Raw genomic sequence first — 20,552 nt, forward strand, 5'->3', positions numbered from 1 at the left:
GCATTCAGCACACATTACAAAGGGTTCACTAGCTTAATGATTTGCTTTTAGTCCTTTAAATAAATGCTAGGATATGGATTGATATCGCTTTTCAATGTGTAGTGGGTTACTATTACCACCCTGATCATTTTCCTATAACGCCACATCTACAGTCATCTTATACTACAGTAATTTTTGAGTGCTATTTTTTTATTTATTAAAGAACAACACATCATACTTTTTGTCCATTTATAGTTACTTTTAATGTTGTGGAATGTTCACAAGACAAGTTAGTTCCTGTTATCGCTTGCGTTATAGCAGCTGTAAAGAGTCGTTCCCTCACATGTGCCTCTATATTTTTCGTAACATTTTACGTTAATAACACGCAAACATCATGTTCCCAAGAAACCGGAAAGCGCAAACCCATCTGTCCTGAACACTTTCCATTGGAGGGAAACCTACTGACTGTTACAAAGCAGTAACACTGGAGACTTCTTCCACAAATGTTAAATCAACATCATCTTACAGATTACAGAAAGCTTTACCATATCAATGAGTTTGCTTTGTTAAATAACAGTTTGCTTTGTTAAATAACAGTTTGCTTTGTTAAATAACAGTACATTTTTTAAATGTTAATTATTAGTCTTCAATTCTGTGGCGGATTCACCATACAAATCCTTGTGAATTATCTGTTACTATAGAAACAATATGTAATGGCATTATCATGTTGGTACTGTTTTAAACTTCATTGTTACTCACTGTATCAGGTAATTGATTGGACATTAAAATATTTTTTCTTTTTACCAGTACTTTAAATTTAGCTGCTTTTCTTGTTTGAATACCTCACATTCTTGTAAAAGGTAAAGTCGCTTGTTTTTTCATAATCTAGCGCCGCTGTTTTGTCTAGGCGTCTGCTAACAAAATCTCAGCAAAGCTAAACACTGTGAAACATCTTGTCCATGTGTGGAAAAGGCCTTCAAGTATCCTGAGTTGATACGTTTGCCATTTCGACTATTCCTAACTTTACTCAGACGTCATCACTAAACCATATAGCTGTGACGGATATGTCGTGTTTTTGCCATAATACACTATGGTTACATGGTTTATTCTTCATTATACCACAGCGCTGCTGAGTTCTCGATTTTAACTGGTCAAAGCTGTAACTTGAAGATTTCCACCATGGACAAGTCTTCTGGATGGAGGCCTTTGCAGTTTTTCATAACAAGACAACCTGTATGTTTTGTGTTATTAACTTTAAGAGAGAGAATAAAAAGAGGCAGTTAAGAGAATGACTGTTGTAGTAGGAGCTAACTTCATGGACGTTCCACAGCAATAAACGTAACTGTAAATGGACAAAAATGTATGATACTGTTCTTTAATAACTTTAAGTCCATTGCAATTGTTGGCAAATTACTTTGGGATAAGTGGAGTAAACCACTACAGGGTGTGCTGTTATAGGAAAATAATCAAATCAGTAACTCCACTTCACATCAGGCCACCCTGTTTTTGATTATTTTCCTGTAACAGCATCTCCCAAGTGTTTTATTCCTCACATAACCCCCTTGTGCATTTCATTAATACCCTATATGGCCAGAAGTTTGTGGATCATAACACCATCATAACACTCATATGTGCTTGAACATCCTATTCCAGACTTAGTCCCCTCTTTGCTCTTATAATAATCTCCAATCTTCTGGGAAGGATTTCTACTAGATTTTGGAGCATGGCTGTGAGAACATTAGAGAAGAACGCTAGTGAGTCAGGCATTGATGTTGGGTGAGGTGAGGTCTGGGGCTCAGTCTGAGTTTCAACTGTTGTGTACATTTGTGTACTTCTAACTTTGTAGCTACGGTTTGGAGATGGGCCTCATATGGGTGTGAGGGTCGGGAACCTAGCGATTCTCAGCACTATTCAGAAAGAAGCTTGAGCACAGTTTCAAAGATCCATCATGTTGGACAGCTTTGATCTCTTTGGTAGAGGAATAAAAATTGGAAAAATGATGATACAATACTATGCAGTGTTCATGTTGTGAAAGTATACTGTACACCCATGCTTACTGCCTCCAAGCTATAATGCAGGAACCGAAACCTGGTTTTTAAAGAATTATTTTCTTGTCAGCGTTGTGTAATGACTCAGCTTGTGTAACAGAGGCTTTGCCTATACAAGAACACAGAGTTCCTTTAAACATACAATATGCAAGCGAGGCAGTAGATCTTCGTTGTGTGTGTTTGACTGTTAGGATGAGAATCCATTTCCCCAGGGTAGAAGCGTTCAGTGTCAAGTCTGGACGTGCCTGCCGGGAAATTCCAGTCAGTTGTACATTCACATTGTGATAACAGGTCTGCGCAGTCAAAACACAAAGTAGCACTGAGTACACTTCGGGGGGTTAGTGGGAATATTGCGCTCCTGCTGGATGGATCTTTGACCCCTTGAATGGAGGGGAAAAAGCATTGAATTTTCCTGCAGGAAGTAGTAGATAGCTGAGCTTGAACTTTAGTATTAATATGTCACCAAAATAAACTGCCATGAAGGGAAGTGTGTCATAGGGTAGAGGGGTGTTTGTGGGATGGATTAAAAAAATCACTTTTTTTATGCAGTGCTATTAATAATATATTATTGCAGCATTATATTATGCTACTTTAATATAGTTCCGTACTTTAAATGATATGATAAAGCCACGGGCGAACATTTTATACGTACGTGTGCAACACAAAGCCACTGTTTCAGTGACAGACAGGGTTGCCAGGTCTCAACAAACTTTCATCTCAAAAAGCACACAAAAAGACCCGAGAATAGGCCAGACAATTCTGCGATTGGAAAAGGGAGATTTTGTGTGTGTGCGTGTTTGTGTGTGCGTGTTTGTGTGTGCTGTGTGTGCGCATGTTTGTGTCTGTGCATGCGTGTTTGCGTGTGTTTGTGTATGTTTGAGTGTATTTATGTGTGGTTGCATGCTTCTGTGTGTGTCTGTCTGTGTGTTTGCTTGTGTCTGTGTGTGTGTCTGTGTGTGTGTGTGTGTGTGTCTGTGTGTGTTTTGTGTGTGTGGGGCAGTGTAACTTTTATGAACATGACCCTATTTATCCAGGGCAGCATGTGTTTATGCACTGTAGTAATATTGTAGTGATAAGAGATATGTGTTAATCTTTTAAAGCTTGTTGTGTTGCAGTAATAAAGTAGTAAAGTGTAATGAACCAACGCAATCTGCCAGCCTCCTGAGGCCACGCTTCAGCTCTGTGTTTAGCTTTTATCCTGTAACTGTTAACTGACGCCAAAGCGGAGCTGAATAACAAAATTAAACATCTAGTGCACTACATTCTAGCGCACTACTAGTGCGTGGAAGCCTCATCTCCTAGCGCATGCAGTGCGCGTGTGTAGGGAACAGCGCGCTTTTTGGAATGTTTTGCGTTTGTCTTCCGGGCGCTGCGCCTTGGCTCCGCCTCCTACCTCTCTTCTGATTGGTCTGAAGTTAGCCACCAGATCCAGCGAGCGCGTGCACGGAGAGAAGCAGATGAAAAGTAGCAGGACCAATCTGATCTCTTTCAATGTGAATGCGGGATCGGAGCCGGATCTGCTGATCACATTGCGAAAGAAAGAGAGGCACAGAAACAAACAAACAAACGAAACAAAAGCAGCTGGAGTTTGTGTGCAATGGTCGGAGATCACAGCATTTCCGGTGACAGCGCGCTCACTCAGCGGTCTAAAAGCGGATTAAGCTGTAAGATGGTCCTGCAGGCGGTCGGTAAAGTGCTCAGGTGAATGATCACACTTGTGTTTTGCCTGTAATAAGTGTTACACGTTGCATTAAGTCTGCTGTCCGTGAGCTGTGCATGGCTTTGCTGCTTTCTAATTTCCCACTAATGACATTAGAAGTTGTACAGAGTTTACAGCTGATGTCTGATTTGCACTAATGGCTTTGAAAGTGTCTTACTGTAACTGAGCCTGTGTTTATAGTGTGTATAAATGTCCAGTAATCTTCAGTGGGTTTACTGTATGCAAAAAAGTAGAAAGTGAGTTAATTGCTTTTTACATAAAGGTGCAATTAAAGCCAAAGGTGTGTGTTGATCTCTTATCTATGCACTTGATCTGTGTTCAGATCTTCTTGTTTAAACACATCTGTCCTGTCTTGGAATTACCCTGAGGATTTCACTGGAGTTTTAGGATACAGACCTGCTTCGTCTTGTGTGTTTCTGATTGTGTTAACCAACTGAAGTCCTGTCAGTGCATGAAAAAATGTGATGGTACAGTAATTACAGTAATTAACACACACATTTGTGGCCTAAAGCAAAAAGAAGGACGTGGATAATATTGTTACTGCTGACTTGATCTGGACTTTTAATGTCTTAAAATTAATGCATGTTCGTATGAAATTTTTGATACTTTTCAGTGTTACACAATACACCACTGTTACACAATACACAATATTAGTATTACATTACGACTACAATTACAATATTACTACAACTAAGATATATATATAGATATATATATATATATATATATATATATATATATATATATATATATATATGTATGTGTGTGTGTGTGTGTGTGTTAGTTTTTCAGCTACTCAGTAGATTTACCTTATTCAGTGCTGGCAAATCTTTTCAGGGGAAAGTAGCAAATCCATGCTCACCAAGTCACTAGAAATCACCAGTTGATGTCATGCTCATTTGCATATAAACCATTTACACGAAGAAGGAAGATTTACTGACGACACACAGAGTAGAATAGATTATAGAGTAAAATAGAGTAGAGTAGAATATAGAATAGACGAGAATAAAGTGTAGAATAGAATAAGGAATAGAGTAGAATATATTAAAGAACAGAATTGAATAGAGTTTTATCACAGTAGGACATATAATACAGAATAGAATATAATGTAGAGTAGAATAAAGTAGCATAGAATTACAAGTAGAATAGAAAATGAGTAAGGAATAAAACACATTGTGTGGTTGTAGGAAAATAATCCATGCTTGGGCAGTGGGCCACCCTGAAGTGGACTATTCTCCTATAACAGCATGTCCCAAAGTGTTTTATTTCTCTTACACCTCACAAATTTGCCAGTGATTACATTTTATTATCTAATGATAAACAACACATCATCCTTTTTACCCATTTATAATGTTAAGGTTAATGTTGTGGAATGCCAGTGCAACAATTATATAACTTAAAAACATGTTATAAACATGTTATAAAACAATATTACGATACCAACAATATCTCGCAATATCAATATTATATCATTATACTGTCCATCTCTAGTTATAACGTGATAATATCAGAGGGTTAAGGGTTTCTGATGTAATGTGCCACAGGATTATTTGGCTGTATTCACATTTACTGGAACTGATTTTCTTTTTAACTGAAAATGAAAAGTAGAGATACAATAAATTGATATTTAAAAGTACCTCTATTCAGTCATTTAAAAATGCCAATGTTGAGATGAAAGCTCTCTGTTCTTAAATGATTTAAATTGACTATATATTCTTAAAACTTTCATTTTAAGTATTTGCTAATTTCATTTTAGGTATTAACTAAACCTCTAAAATGGTGAAAATGAAGTGAAATATCATGCTACCACTACACAACTTGGCTAACAATCAGGATTTCTAAAATATATTGCTGATGCCAAGGATTATTAATTATCGCATCCCAATTTGAGTACAAACTCTAACCAGCTTACTGATTGTAGAGAAACTGTAATGACTGAAAGATGATGTGGAGCGGGCGTTGTGATCTTTAACCAGGTAAAACACGAGATAAAAGCAGTTAACACCGGATCCACTGACTTGATTGACTGTTTGTTTAGGTAAAAATGAAAGCCCTGATAAGTGAAAATGAAAATTGTACACAACAGCACTTTGCCTGATCTATATACTGCAGCATGTTTCAAACACAGCCCTTTTTCTTTCTTCAGCTTGGTTGCATAGTTGATTAGAAGACAGATATCCCAACTTATCTGAAAGCCCAAGTAATTAACCTCAATTAAATCTAAAGGCATTTTTGTGGTACAGAATAAGGCAATTAAAGATAATAACCGCAGAAAATAATGTAGTCTGTCTCAGTAATATCCCAAACATTTTGTTAAAAGTATTCTGGGTAATGCTTCTCTTTTTCCCCCTCTAAATAACAGTACTGGCATTGCTGTAGGCGAAGCATTCCCACACATTGTGGCTTTTCGGAGAAAGGCCTGATTTGGTACTTCTATAATGGGATTTTAAATGGCGGTTTGAAGGCCCCAGAGCGCTCATGGCAGCCACACTGGAGTCAGAGCCACTAAACGACACTCTGAGTAATGACTACAGCTGAAACACATCTGATGGATTTCTCATTTCAGCATATGGTTAGAGGACCAGGTTTGTTTGGACATCTTTTGATTGGCAGCTAAATCACATCCACTTTTGTTTTGGCAAGTCCAAAGCACAAGGCCAAAATTATATATTATATAACTGGCTTTTTGTGTATGTATGATCATTTAATGTAAAGATGTCTTAAACGGTCACTTAGTACACACATATGGCTAATGTGTTATTCAGACCCGCTGGGTTTTTATTAAGGGTCTTGCTCGTATTTCATATTTTGCCCATGTTTTGAAAGATGAAGGTTAGTCAGTGCGTAGGAGGCTTGTCTTTTGAGATTGTTGAAATAGTTAACATTCTGGCAAAGGAAAAAATTTAGATTAGTGTGCAATCTGTATTGCTTATAAAGACCTTAGAAGACATTGTTGATCACTAATAATAACAATACTGCCTTCACGAGAGCTAGCATACTTCTCCTTATTGGTGCACCTCCTTTCTTGTACATTGTAGGTTTTTTCTTTGTAGGTTACATAATGCATCAATAAAGGAAGGAATGCTTTTTATCATGGCTCTTGACGTCAGCAAAGGCCTGAGGAATGTTTCTTAGCATGTCTGGCCCATAGTTCTGCTAGTTTAAGGGAAGTATGATTATTTTCCAGAGTACATGATACAACAATGTAGTTTTGCAAGAGATGAGCCAAAAAAAAAATATTTTAAAATAATTTAATTATTAGTCATATCCTTTTGCTTCCATAGCCTTAAGCATTCACACACATTCATGGATGGAAAAATAAAGGGCTACTATTGCTCTCACTGTCCTGGCATCGCAGCAGTCCTATCATATGATCAGCATTTGGTTTATGATCAGCGTGCTCATCTTTCTGTACAAATGCAGCCACGAGACTCGGCATGGAGACCAGAATAGCTCCTGCATTCCCACCACCTTCGTCCATTCTACTTCTCTCTAGTATTTCTACTTCCCTCAAAGGGTAGCAGCTTTTCCCATGGAGGAACTTCACCTAACTTCAATGGCTGACGTATGGGCAGACAATCACTCTGAAACCCTTCAGGCTGCCTCTATTCCCAATCATATTTAACTTTTGTCTAAGAAAAGGAAACAGCGCTATTAAGTAGAACATTCATTGCTGCATTGTGCATCCCAAAACCCATTCCAGCTTTGATTGTGGTTTTATTTTAAGGAAAAGAAAACTTCCCCAGTGCCAGGAGTCATCCTGTTTTCTGTCCTCCACCCACTATTTCAACGATTAGCCATAAATGGAGCTGAATGTGGCCAGGTCAGGCAATAGAAAGCAGTCCTGCATGAGCTGAGGCCACAGGCATCTGAAACCGTGGTTAGATGGGCTTCAGTAACTTTTAACTAGAGGAAACATATCATGAAAAATAGTGATATGAACGAAGGACTATGATTAAGGGATTCTAAACACAGTCTTGGGTTTAGTATAATTTTTGACTTGGAGGTCTGAAAACTGGATTGAATTTGTATGTATTTGGTACACGTCCAGCATTGGTAATTTTAAGGGGTATGGAAAGTATGCCTCATTGCTATGAATCACATCACTGCTGCATTTTTACTAAATTTCTGAAATCTGCTCAGTGTGGTTCCTTTGACCTTGTGATCCAGGCTCACAAAGATCAAAGTTTTTTTTTTTTTTTAAACTTGCTCGATTCGTGCACAAGATATGAATCAACATCATGTCTTATCACCGCAAGTCTCCCATTTTGTTCTTTCTTGTTAAGCTTTGAAGTTCCACCCCAAAGAATAGGAAATGGCTAGACAGATCTGGGAGTGCCTATGATCGAGAAGGCACAGGATTGAACATGCACGAGAAAGCCGTTCTTAATCTCGCAGGAATGCGAGCAACTTTTGTGCAGGATACTGTGAACGCAGGGAACCGCTGAGGCTGTATAGAACTAGGTTATAACATATAGCAAGCAGTTCTTCTCTATTTGGATATAATTCCTTCTCAGTGCTTTAGATATCTCTTGTACCAGGCAAATCATTCATGCATGAGCTTTGCCGTAATATTTCGAGCTTTTTTCCTACCCTAATTCATACTGTAGTGCATTTATTAAAGAAGAAGAAAAAGAAGAAGGGTTCGTTGAGTAGTGAGATGACGCATCGATAGATTTGTTAGTGATGGGTGTTGTGGTTAATGAATAAATTGCAAACACGGCAATCACCATTTTGGACAGTTTTTGGATATATTTTCTTATTTCAAAGTTATAGTGACTAGTTCTGCCCATTCTGTCTCGCATTCTTATAGCATATTATAGTCCATAATGGATGGTGGATAATACAGTATCAATTAATCAGTTAAGGACCAGTAGCTTGGTAGTTCAAGTCCCAGGACTGCCAAAGAAACACTGTTGAGACCCCCTTGAGTTAGAGCTTAACTGTATGCTGGCGTAGATTTGGTTTATTCACCTGGGGAGCTCTTGAAGGTTCCATGTTGAACCTTCACAACAAACTGTTTCATTTTCAGAGAGGGTTCCAAGTAGAGTCCCTCTAGAAAGTTAACTGCGTTAAACTATCCAAAGACCCCTCAAGCAACCCTTTCCCACCTGAGGAGGGTTCTAAGTGGAGTCCCTTTAGACAGTTAACTATCCAAAGAAACCTCTAGCAGCCCTTGAGCGTGTAGGTTGTAGTCTCTTTTGTTTTGAAGTTGCTTTGGATCAAAGGATCTGCCAGATGAGTAAAGGGAAAACATAATTTTTTTGTATATATGTTTGAAGGTGTTTCCTTGATGGTAGTGGTAGGAGTCAACCAGCCCTGAATCAATAAGGACCAAGCGATCCTGTCTCTTGTTGTCTACCATTTTTGGGTTTGTGCAGTGGCTGTCCAGTTGGCAAATGTTTTTTTGGACCAGGTTGTGTAATTTGTTTGTCTCCACCTTGTACACCCATCTGAGAGAGTCTGTCCTTTACAGTCCTCATGTTTTCCAGCAGACCCATGTGCTTGGCACGGGGCAACATTTTTCCCTTTAGTGACCTACCAGCTGTGTCTTCATCTGTCACCTGCCTCATCATCTCAGCGAAGAATTTGGGGCATAGTTTGTTTTACTTCAATGCGATCATCCTCTTGAAATCCACTGGAATTGTCTGCATGTACATGGCGGATCTTACAGCCTTACTTTTTTTGTCTAATGTATCAAAAGCTTGGCCTTGACTTTTCATCTAAAGTCCTGCTGGCTTCTGATTCTGATTGTTGCATCGTCCAAGTCGACAACACAAAGCTTGAAAAAGTACACTCTTAGCCTACAGGCTAACTGTGTGCTTTTCCAGGCTTGGCATTGTCTTTTTTTAAGGCCAGGATCAGTGGCCTCTTCTTGGCTGGAGTACCGCACTTTTCCAGGAACCAGAAACTGTTTGTCTGAATGAGCAGAAAAGGGAGAGGAGCAAGCCCAAAAATGCACTGTAGGGGGTTGCAGCTTTGTTTTTGAACAGAATGATCCTTCATGGAAGCCAAAAAAAACAGGCCTTAAAAAAGACACACATTCTGTAAATTAAAGCCAGCTTCTGCTGCTCGTCCTTGCCGTCCTCAGACAACCCTATCTAAACCTAGTAATTTTTAAATTCTTAATTGAAGTCTTAAATGAAACAAGGATGGGGTGACTGTCTTCTAATTGTAGCCATGTTGTACTCTAGCCAGCAAAATCCAGATTTTATTGTGTCCCATACTGATTGAGAAAGTTGTGAGCTGGGGTTTGCCAGCTAGTTACATTTAAATAAGAACATGAAACAAAACCAAGACTTATGTTGAGACCACATGAGACTGTCTGAAGATTGTGAGTGGTGTTAAGATGTAAATGTATACATCTGAAATAGTAAAATTGAAATAAGTTTAACTGAACATATTTTGTGAAGGGCTTGAAGTTTTACTAAATAATATTAACATTCTTTGATTCTCTGTAATTAGATTTTATGAGGTTTCATTCCACAATGAATGGTCCTTTCATGTATTCATGTTTTTTTTTCTTTTACAAAAAAGACAATGCAAATAGACAGCACAACATTTATAATAATTGTTTCTAGCTTTATGATAGTATTTTGATAGATTAACTTACTAGCTGTTAAACAGTAAACGGAGCCTTTTAAATTGGGTTATGAATTATCAGCATTTCCCTCAGTGTAAAGAAATTATGACGGAAACACTGTTAATGGCTAATGACACTGGATTTACACTTTGCATAAAAGACTAACAAACTCCAAATTTTAAACTCTAAATAAAGTACAGGAATATCAACAATATCTTCAGATGTGTCAAGAAAATATGAAAAAAAACTAGATGACTAGTCATGACTAGAATTACAGTGTAATTACCGTTAGCATTAACAGCTAACACAACATCCAACTTTTAAATAAGCCTTTTAAATTGTGTTAGTGCTTCAAAACATCAGGAATATAAACATTTTCCTCAGATGTGTTGCTGAAGTAATAGAAAAAGATAATTAATGACTAGACTATTACACTGTATTTTACACTTAGCACTGAATGCTAACCTAACTCCAATTTTAAATGTTAAACAAGGCCCTTTAAATTGTGTTACTGATTCAAACTATCCGGAATATCAACATTTCACTTAGACGTGTTGAGAAACTACTAAGAAAAGATTGTTAATGACTAGAACTTACTCTTCTTACACTTAGCTTCAAAGCTAACCAACATTCCAGTGGGTAGTCTTGTAAACAAGGCCAACTGTGTTAGTGCTTGTTTTCGAAAGAGCTTCTTGAATTAAAACACACGAGTAATGATGATATTGAGCGTGCTGAATATTATCCTGTCTTAGCAGCAAAGTTGAGTTTAGAAACCGCTCGAAGCTGCAAATGCTCAGCTCTCTTCAGTTTGCGCAGATGGTGTTTGGACTGCTTGTGGACGGCGGTGGTTAGTGCTCGAGGTGGAGGAGAGGCTCCAGTGCCTTAGGCCCGTGTGTGTGTGTGTGTGTGTGTGGCAAATCATCCAGCCTAAGAGCAACAAGGCCACGCTGTATGTGCGGACCAGAGCCCAAGCAGGATAACATGGGAACAGCTGCTTAAAGTGCAGGGGCACACTGCCTACACACACATACAGAGCTTTATACAGTAGCTCTGCTGTTATTGGCCAATCAATTGCAATATAGAAGCCAGCGACTTGAGGCCAATATGGCATAAAATCAAGTTTTTCTCTTTTCACTAAAAGGGTCATTGAGTCAGTGAAAAGCTCTTTAGTCAGGCTTGACAAGAGCACAGAAGTAATCGCGACAGATGCTGTTACAGCGATGGCCTGTTGAACACAGATGCTTCTCAGATTACCCTCTAGAGAAATTGGTTTTATTGGTATACTCACCTGCTTCATCACATAATTGACCACAGTAATGAGGTATTTGTGTGCAGAGACAGAACTGAGGAATTGTAGAGGTGTCAAAACGACAATTTGGGTTTAAGTGTCAGTAAGCATAGAGTTTATTGCAGAGAAGAAGTACTCTGATGGATTTAGAGCTCCTTTGGTGCAGTACAGTGTTATATAGTCTGGAGTCTTCACCCATAAAAAGACAGTAAAAACTTGTGTCTTTATTTCAATTAAATTATATAATTTGACTACAGTACTGGCTTCACTCTTATTTTGGCATTATATCATATTTGGCACAGAGCAAAGATTGACAAAGACCAAACATTATCAGGTTAATTGTATTTTCTTTCACGAAAGTACAAGTGGACAGGACTGATATACTGATTTACATACACAAAACGAGGAGAATAAAATGTTTAAACGCTATGAATGTTTGATTTTTTGCACTAACTAAACAAATTCACTATTGTCAGGGTAAAGGCTCTCTGAGAACATTGTTGCGACACAACTGGGAAACGTGAACACAGTATAGCCAGCTAGCATATAGCTATCACGTCTTTAATACAGACAGTGTAATGTAGTTACTGTGGAAACCAAACAAAAGCATCAGGAATAGCAACATTTCACTCAGATGTGTTGATAAATTAATAAAAAAGGACTGTTACTGACTAGAATTACACGGTAATTACACTTAGCGTTGAATGCTAACCCAACTGCCAACTTAAAAACACTAACTGAAGCCGTTTAAATTTTGTTAGTTCTTCAGAACATCAGGAATATCAACATTTCCCTCAGAGGTGTTGATAAATTTATCAGAAAAGACTGCTAATGACTAGAATTACACTGTAATTATACTTAGCATCACACATAAACCCAACTACCATGGATTCTGCTATATCAAGAAAAGCCAAACTGTAAAATCTGGAGCTGTCAGAAAATTTGGACTTGTAAATATCACTAGTGGCCATTTATATGAAATCTTATAATAATGTGTTTTTGAGTGTTGCAACTGTTAATCCTTGGTTATATCGTTTTAATACAGAACATCATTGGGCTGCTGTATGCTAGTTATATTGTCTTATATCATACATTCTACATTTCAATCTGATTGCAAGAGTGTTATATTTATGTAGCACAATAAACCTATAAAAGTAGGTATTAACCATATGCCTCATTCTCCAGCAAAATGGAACAGTGCAACCACAGATATCTAAAAAGAGGGAATGAGGTAATTGGCAAAAGTAGCCGCCTCTGTTCCACATAATCTGCTTGTCTGTGGCTTTGATAAATTGTACCATGACGTACAGTTGACGCCCCAAACCTCCTGAACCAGTCGACCCCCTTTTGCAAGGGGCTGAAGTGGAACGTTTGATGTTCTGGGTGTGGTGTAGTGAAAGTCGGGTGGAGGTCTGCTTGTAATATGACCCTCCAGCACTAAAAATAGCTCAAGCCGGAAAAGTCTGCATGTCTGGGGACCTCATTGGTTAATTACAAGCCAAGGTTAAGAGTGTTCGCAAGTATGCACACTACTCGGCCTGTGTAGCTCATTTGGCTACTGGAGAGTTTGTGCAAGTCTGGTAAAAAAGCATTGAGTTTTAATTTAAGGTGCTGATTTTTAGATCTAGGAAAGTATGGAAAATGATAGCTTTCTTTTGATACAAGAAAGGATATTCTGTTTTTAAATAAGACTTGAGACAGTAAGATTTTAAATTTGTAACATTTAGACATTCCCTAATTTTCTACACTAGTATGATTTCTCCCTTAATATATCACGTTTGTTTACCTCTTTTCCTCATACATTTAATAACACTTAAAATGGCCAAGGACACGGAAAATGGAAAATAGAAAATCTGGAAAGCTTAAAAATCAGCCTACAAGGACAAGACACCAACCCTGATGTAGACCTTGGCCTCTTTATGCTGCATTTTGCTGTTAAGGAGCAAAGCACTGTACATAAATGTAGATAGGAGCCAAATAGAAAGTGGTACATAAGTACAAAGTAGATGGGTTCAAGGGACTAGGGGCTTTATGCTTTTTTTTTTTTTTTTTTTTTTTTTTTAAATGCACTCCCAATTTTTTGTACGCACAATTCCGTCCCAATTCTAATGAACTTAGTTGGTTCTATTTCCCAAAATATTTGTATAATTTGTAGATTATTCATTTAACCACAGCAATCCTGACCCAAAACCCCAGAACAAAGCATTTATTGAAGATGAATGGATGAATGTGGTAAAAACCCATATGTCCAATTTGCTCCAATGTTAATGAACATGGCCAGTTTTAAATTTTTTTTCCTGCAAGCTTCATATCTGACTGCCTAGTCCCGTCTGCATGAAAGTCCCATGGGAGCCCAGTCTCAATGCACACAACTAGTACAGTAATTAAACCATAGCACAAGAAGTCACCATGTAGATGGAGTTAAGATTAGGGGATACTACTACTGACCTATCCACCTTTTTTGCATCCTTCAAAGGAATCCTAATAAAATGCAGAGACTAAAAATAAGGCAAAGTTGGGTTACAGGAGACCAGAGATGGGAAAGGAAGGCTAAGGAAACTTGCTTCTAGGGATACTACTCTCTTAAACCATTAACAAGACATTTAAGATGAAGCGAAATGAAGAGCAAAGACAAAAAAAATTTGAAATTTAGGCTAAAGGAGACTAGAAAAGAGAAGGGTGGGCTTAGGGAACTTTTGGCCTTTACCGAAAGTCTCAAATGAAGTGCAATGGAAAGACAAGACCAAAAAATGAGAAAGTATGTCAAAGGGAACTTGCTTGTAGGGACAGTACTCATCTATCTGTCTGCCTTTACAGGAAGAATAAGACGAAGCCAAATGGAAAGAAGCCGCCCACAGAGGAGAAGAAGCCGTACCTAGAGCCAGAATGCACCAAAGTAAGGGTCGTTGACTTCGACCTTAAGGAGCTGGTGGTGTTGCCACCCGAGATCGACCTGAACGAATGGCTCGCCAGTAACAGTAAGTGTATTGAGTTACTTTTGCTCGTCTTCATTGTCTCTGAGCAGATCCTCCTCGTTGCTTTTGTTACTATGGTGCCTGGGTTAACCGTGCGTGTTTCCGTTCCAAATAAATCCCAAATAGGAATGCTTACAGTGTTGAATAATGGCCAGTTTTGGAGCCAAAGCCACAGGAAAGTTGATTGGTCTTGTTATGTCTAGCATTACCAGATATTTTAAAAACACCCAGCATTTGTTGGATGTCTGTCCATCACAGGAAAAAGCAGCACATTATTTCAGGCTTATGTAACGTATGCAAGTTGTCGAAAGACTGAACTTCGATTAACATTCCAGCACCAAAGTACATAGACCATTGTTTGCGTTTCCTGCGATTTTTATCTTTCTGGCAGATCTTTCATTAGAGCCATGGAGAAACATAAAACAGGGGCTTATTTTTGGGGAATTGAATGTTTTCTTTTCTTTTTTTTTTTCTTTTTAAACAAGATTAAATCGACACAGTGTGTCTCTATCAGACCCTTTTATGGTTAATGGAGGTAGTTAGTCCACGCCCACTGGGCGGTTTGTAGTGTGTATCTGCTAAAGGGTGGTAATTATTCTGGAATCTTTTCAGCGGTTTTCTTTAAACATTTACTCTGAATGTCGTTAGAACCTGAGGCAGATATATGTTAAAGTCTAAGTGTGCGACACTGTAGATATTTTTCCAGCTATGCATTAAGGTTGTAAATGTGAGCCTGCACAATATCGCTGTTACACTGTATCGTGCCACACTGTGATTACAATATGCTTTGCATTATTTTAAAATTAAATGATGAGCATGATTCAGCTGTTCTGTGAATGCGCGTGGTGATTTATAGGTGATTGGCATTTATCAACATACGCACAAGTACGAAGACAGTCAGCATAACAAAAATTTTGTAACATTTACACACAACTTTAAAGTACAAAACAATTTTCCTCCTTTTCTGCTCCACAGCCACAACGTTCTTCAATCTGATCAACCTGCAGTACAGCACTGTGTCCGAGTTCTGCACAGGAGATACGTGTCCCGTCATGTCGGCCTGCAACACGTAAGAACACTCTCTCCTACATTATTCACTCTCACTTCACTTCAACTTATTGATCCTGCAGCCACTCTGGCAACTCAACACTCGCTCTGTGACGGGTGACTGCTCGAAGTCATGACCTTGGACGTGAGGTCACCCTTTGCCCTATCAGTGGGCTTCACCTCTGGGAAGCAGAGTGTGAAGTGTTGTGTTTTAGCCTTGCTGATTAAAGATGATACGGGGAGATTAAAGTGCCCCGAGCACCAAGGACACACATAACTGATATCCAGGAGTGTAGATGGGTAAAATCTGACCTTTTAACAGCACTTATTACTCAAAAAACATATATAAAACCCATAGAAACGTAAATTCATGGCCGGGTTTTGGGAATCTCTTTGCTGAATGCTAAACACTGAAACTGAGCTAACAGTTTTGTTTGTTTGTTTTTTTCCCATTTGTTAATTTGATATTGATGATAGTAGAAAAATGTGTCCTTTTAAGGGAAAACTGAAATCATCAAAACAGAAGAGCGCTTACAGAGTCTGTACAGATGACAGTGGACAACGTTTCAAAATGTTTAAATGACCTAATAAAAAGACATTTTTGAAATTTTGTGCTTAGAATGTATTTCAGTTCAGAGAAACGTATTTCAGTTCAGAAAACCCTGTAATTCTCAGAACTATAAAAGGGAGAAGGGTTTTCCCAGCCTGCCACACTTACACCTTAACATATCCGCAGCCCAGGTTAAAGGTAATTTATTAAAAAGGCTGGAAATACACACAAGTGCTAATTTGGTCAAAACCCATTTCTCGTCCTCAGTCAGGATGTGCACACAGAAGCCCTTTTGTTTATGAAGGTGACGCCCAAAAACCCTGCAGCTGCTCTTGCACTGTAAGTGGGTCACCTGCCAGGAGATAAACTGAAAGAAGAAAAGCGGAGGCTGATCAAACACACGTTCAGCCCCATATACAGATGGTCAGCTAGACGGTTTAGTTAATGATCCACCAGCATGTCGGATTATGAGCTTGTTGGATCATGTTTTCCTGTAATACGAGATGATTTGCAGTGTCTTTGCTGTAGGGTTATTCTGATAATGGAAATTTTAGGAAAATCATGTGTCCCGAGATATCAGGTCTCTCTTTCTTTCTCTCTCAGGACGTACTGCTGGCAAGATGAGAGAGGGAAGAAGACAAAATGCACGGCGCCACAGTACGTAGACTTTGTCATGAGTTCAGTCCAGAAGCTCGTCACTGATGAAGACATCTTTCCCACAAAGTATGGTGAGTATGATCCTCTACTGCCACCTAGTGGTGCCACAGAGACACTGATTTAGCTTCTGCAGAAAAAAGGCAGCAGCAACAACAAGCGAGTTTACTTATAAATGTAGGTCCATGAACAAAAAAAAAAAAAAATACAGTGGGGTCTAAAAGTGTGAGACCTCTAGTAAAAATGCTTCTGTTTTGCATTCTTTTCTAATTTAATACAACAATTTTCGTTACAAATCATATTATTGACAACAACTTGAGTGAAAAGTAGAATCTTTGAAATATTTACATGAATTTCAGAGTTTCTTAGTATTCCGTATGTCCCATTTTTGCTTTAATGACAGTGTGCACTCGAGCTGGCATGGACTCCACACACAGTTTATGTAAAACCTTATGATCCATTTTAGATCAAACCAATCAGAGTGTCATCTGAACACGTGCTTCAATAGAAGAGATTAGATATGAGGGAAATCTGGTCTTTTGTACAAAGCAGTTAACATGGTCAGTATCACGGATTTGCTTACATTTAAATAGGGACCTAGAAATAGTGCAGAATCTTGAATATTAACTATTTAAGATATTAAACATTTACTTTCTTTATTTTAAATTCTACAACCTGTTTATTTCCAATTGTATATGAAAATAAAACAGCAGAATATAAAGCTGCAGTAGATAAGCTCTTTCATAAAGGTTTGAGGTTTTTATTTTACTTTACCTCAGGTGTATTTTTGTTTAAATCAGACAGTGAGCAGTAAACTGTTGACAGCCAGAGCAATATTTTCACTGCGTAGTCCATCTGTTCATTATTAACTTGTTCTTGTTTACATTCGTCTCAGGGATTACGTGATGATAAAATACCGGTTTGAGAAATGTGTTCCAGTTGGCCGTTAGTCATAAACCATATGCAGGAAACTTCAGAGTTGTTACTGTAAAAGGTGGAGCCTTCAGAGGGTGGAGGGTGGTTACGGCAAGACTACAGGTAGAATAGGTTTAGTTTTTTTAACAGGAAATATCACAATCAGTCGTTGCCAGTCAATTGCTGAAATTCTTAAAAGTACCTTTTGTATTGGAACTTTATCAAAATTGACATTTATGTAAATGACGCTTTGTCTAATTAATTATGCATACAAATGCATGGATGCTAAAACCAAAAATCTCGTATTTTGATTTTGTTATGGTGTTAGTCTCACTGTGAAGAGAGAATTTTACAGAAAAGTTTGTTGAAAAATTATTTCTTTATTGTTAATAGTCAAGAAATTATCATGTGCTTATGTAAAAAATATTTAATAAAATTGTTTGAGTTTTATTTGTGTAGCACAATGAGTACAATTCTTATGCTTCAGGACCTCAACCCAGGAGTGTATATATTTAAAAAAAAAAAAAAAAATCAGTATACAATATAACCTAAATTCAACAATAATCAACACTTTGGAAAATTCCTCTTTAATATCATTCTGGTTAGGGACAGAGTTGAACTTAAAATTTCATTACTTCTAAGGTTTTTGCTTCTGAATATTGACAAGCTTTCCTGTGATATATGAGCTGCGTGATTGTTCCATGTGGGCGGAGCTTAAAGCCTCCATCGAAGTTGCTATATTTCAGATAATGTGGTGGTTGTGTGTGGACAAATACAGAGAATTTTTTTTTCTGTTGAGTTTTAATAGATTATTACTAGACTGTAAGATGCATTTTATCCAAAAAGCCAAAAATTGTTTCTACCTGTAATGTATTGCCTTAAGCAAACAGTCAAAAATATAAAGAAACAGTGCTAATCTAAGCACATGACAGTTGTTTTGGTGTCATTCCAGTTATTACTAGATCCAGATCCCAGAGTTCCATTGATTTCCTATTGGTTCTTGTGGAAAAATGTCCTTTATGTAGCAGGTGTAGAGGTTAAATCTGTAAATTTTTAGGATCAATTATTAATTATATATCCACTGCTAACTTGTAGCTCTATCTCTCTCCAGGCAAAGAGTTCCCAAACACCTTCGATTCGCTGGTGAAGAAGATCTGCCGCTACCTGTTCCACGTGTTGTCGCACATCTTCTGGGCTCACTACAAGGAGACGGTGGCCATGGAGCTGCACGGACACTTAAACACACTCTACACGCACTTCATCATCTTTATACGGGAATTCAACCTGATGGACCCCAAGGAGACGTCCATAATGGACGACCTGACCGAGGCCCTGTGCACCCCTCTGCCCCCTCCTCCACAGAACCACGTGACGGAGAGATGAGGCTCGCACTTGTCTACCCTCCATCCCACTGCTCAGGGGAGGACAGAAGGACCGCCCTTTCGCCTCCCACAAACTTCGCTCTCTTTTTTACGACCCGGTCAGGGTGGGTCAGCCTGGCCTGCGGGTGGCAGCACTCGCCGAAATCCCCCCTTCCAGAGGCTGTACTGTTCTGCGAGCCCTTTAACCAGGAAGCATTCACACTTTCACCCTCTTCCCTTTTTTTTTTTTTTTTTTTTTTTTTTTTTTTTTTTTTTTTTAAAGTTGGTTTGGTTTTCTCATGCCTGTGTACTAATGAGTTTGGGTTCGGAATATGGGACACTAAGTTTGGTTCGTCTCTTCCTCCTGACATTAGCGCCATCTATCCATCCATGTTAGAATGAGAAGAAGTGAGGAAGATACTAGTGGCACTGTTTTTCTGTACAGTTTAAGAAGACTGAACTGTAGTCCTGGTCGTCTACAGAGTCTTCTCAATCATATAAGATGTTTTTGTTTTTTTTGTGGAGGCATAACGAGTGTGAAATTTAGACCTTCAGGACCAGACTGTTTACCCATAATCCTTTTAGTCTGACTACTTTCCACCCAAGATGCTCTTTATCCCAGCGTCTTAGACAATGGTTGCACCTTTTCTTTTCTTTTTTTTTCCTATTTTTTCTTTGTTTTCCAAACTACTAGATAATCTGGTCAGACCTTATGCCCCCTCAGCGCTCCTCCAGCGCCGGAGCGTACCACAGGCGGCCATATTGGATCCATCTAGAAAGCAGCACCAGTCCGAAGGCTTCGCTTCCTGGTGCTTTTCCATAATGCAGCACAATGACAAAGACATTTTGTCTGCTACATTTGATTGTTCCATATCCCCTGTAAAGGTACATCAAAATACCCCTCCATGTTTCATTAAAAAATGCCTAAGGGAACAATTAGATTGGAGTCGTGTCAGAATCGAGGTATCGCCCAGGCTCGCTTTGCAAGGACACTTTCGAAACAGAAAAGTGGCAAAAGAATGTAAAACTAGTCTTTATGTATTTAACTGTTTGAGAAAATTATCCTGAGTGAGTGAGAGAGAGAGAACGAAAGAAAAAAAAAAAAAGAGGTGTATGTAAGCATGAAAGAGAAAGATATTTTAAAGTCCTCCCTTCATCACTGTTCAGAGAGTTCTCTTAGGTTGAGGTTCTCTCATTAGAGGGTTGGATATTCTTCATTTTAATTTATTTATCTTTTTTTTTTCCCCATTTGGTTTAGTTTTGGCTTTTTTTTTTTTTCAGGACGCAGTTCTGGCTTTCATTTTTATGTATTTTAATAATACTTAAGTTAAAAGCGATTTAATATTTTAAGCTCTGCAAATTATACCCTAATAAAATATTTAAAATGTCACTAATTCCTGTGTTGTTCACGTCATTTCTACTAGCAATTCAT

At 38.3% G+C, this 20,552-nt stretch overlaps 1 protein-coding gene across 4 annotated transcripts in view; it reads left to right on the plus strand.

The window, feature by feature from the left end:
* The window catches only part of mob2b (MOB kinase activator 2b), a 49,762-nt gene extending 29,248 nt beyond the window's left edge, over positions 1-20,514 (plus strand). For 3 of the 4 annotated variants that reach the window (XM_034305191.2, XM_026913866.3, XM_026913863.3), the window contains 4 exons: positions 14,436-14,596; positions 15,569-15,662; positions 16,794-16,918; positions 18,871-20,514. In XM_034305191.2, coding sequence (XP_034161082.1) covers positions 14,436-14,596; positions 15,569-15,662; positions 16,794-16,918; positions 18,871-19,142 — 652 coding nt within the window. In that variant the 3' untranslated portion in view covers positions 19,143-20,514. Of the gene's footprint in view, positions 1-3,021; positions 3,729-14,435; positions 14,597-15,568; positions 15,663-16,793; positions 16,919-18,870 lie in introns of those variants that run through there. The other variant, XM_026913865.3, reaches the window with a different exon arrangement.
* The last annotated feature ends 38 nt before the right edge of the window (positions 20,515-20,552 follow it).

This window comes from Pangasianodon hypophthalmus, chromosome 6 (assembly GCF_027358585.1).
Source record: "Pangasianodon hypophthalmus isolate fPanHyp1 chromosome 6, fPanHyp1.pri, whole genome shotgun sequence".
NCBI lineage: Eukaryota > Metazoa > Chordata > Actinopteri > Siluriformes > Pangasiidae > Pangasianodon > Pangasianodon hypophthalmus.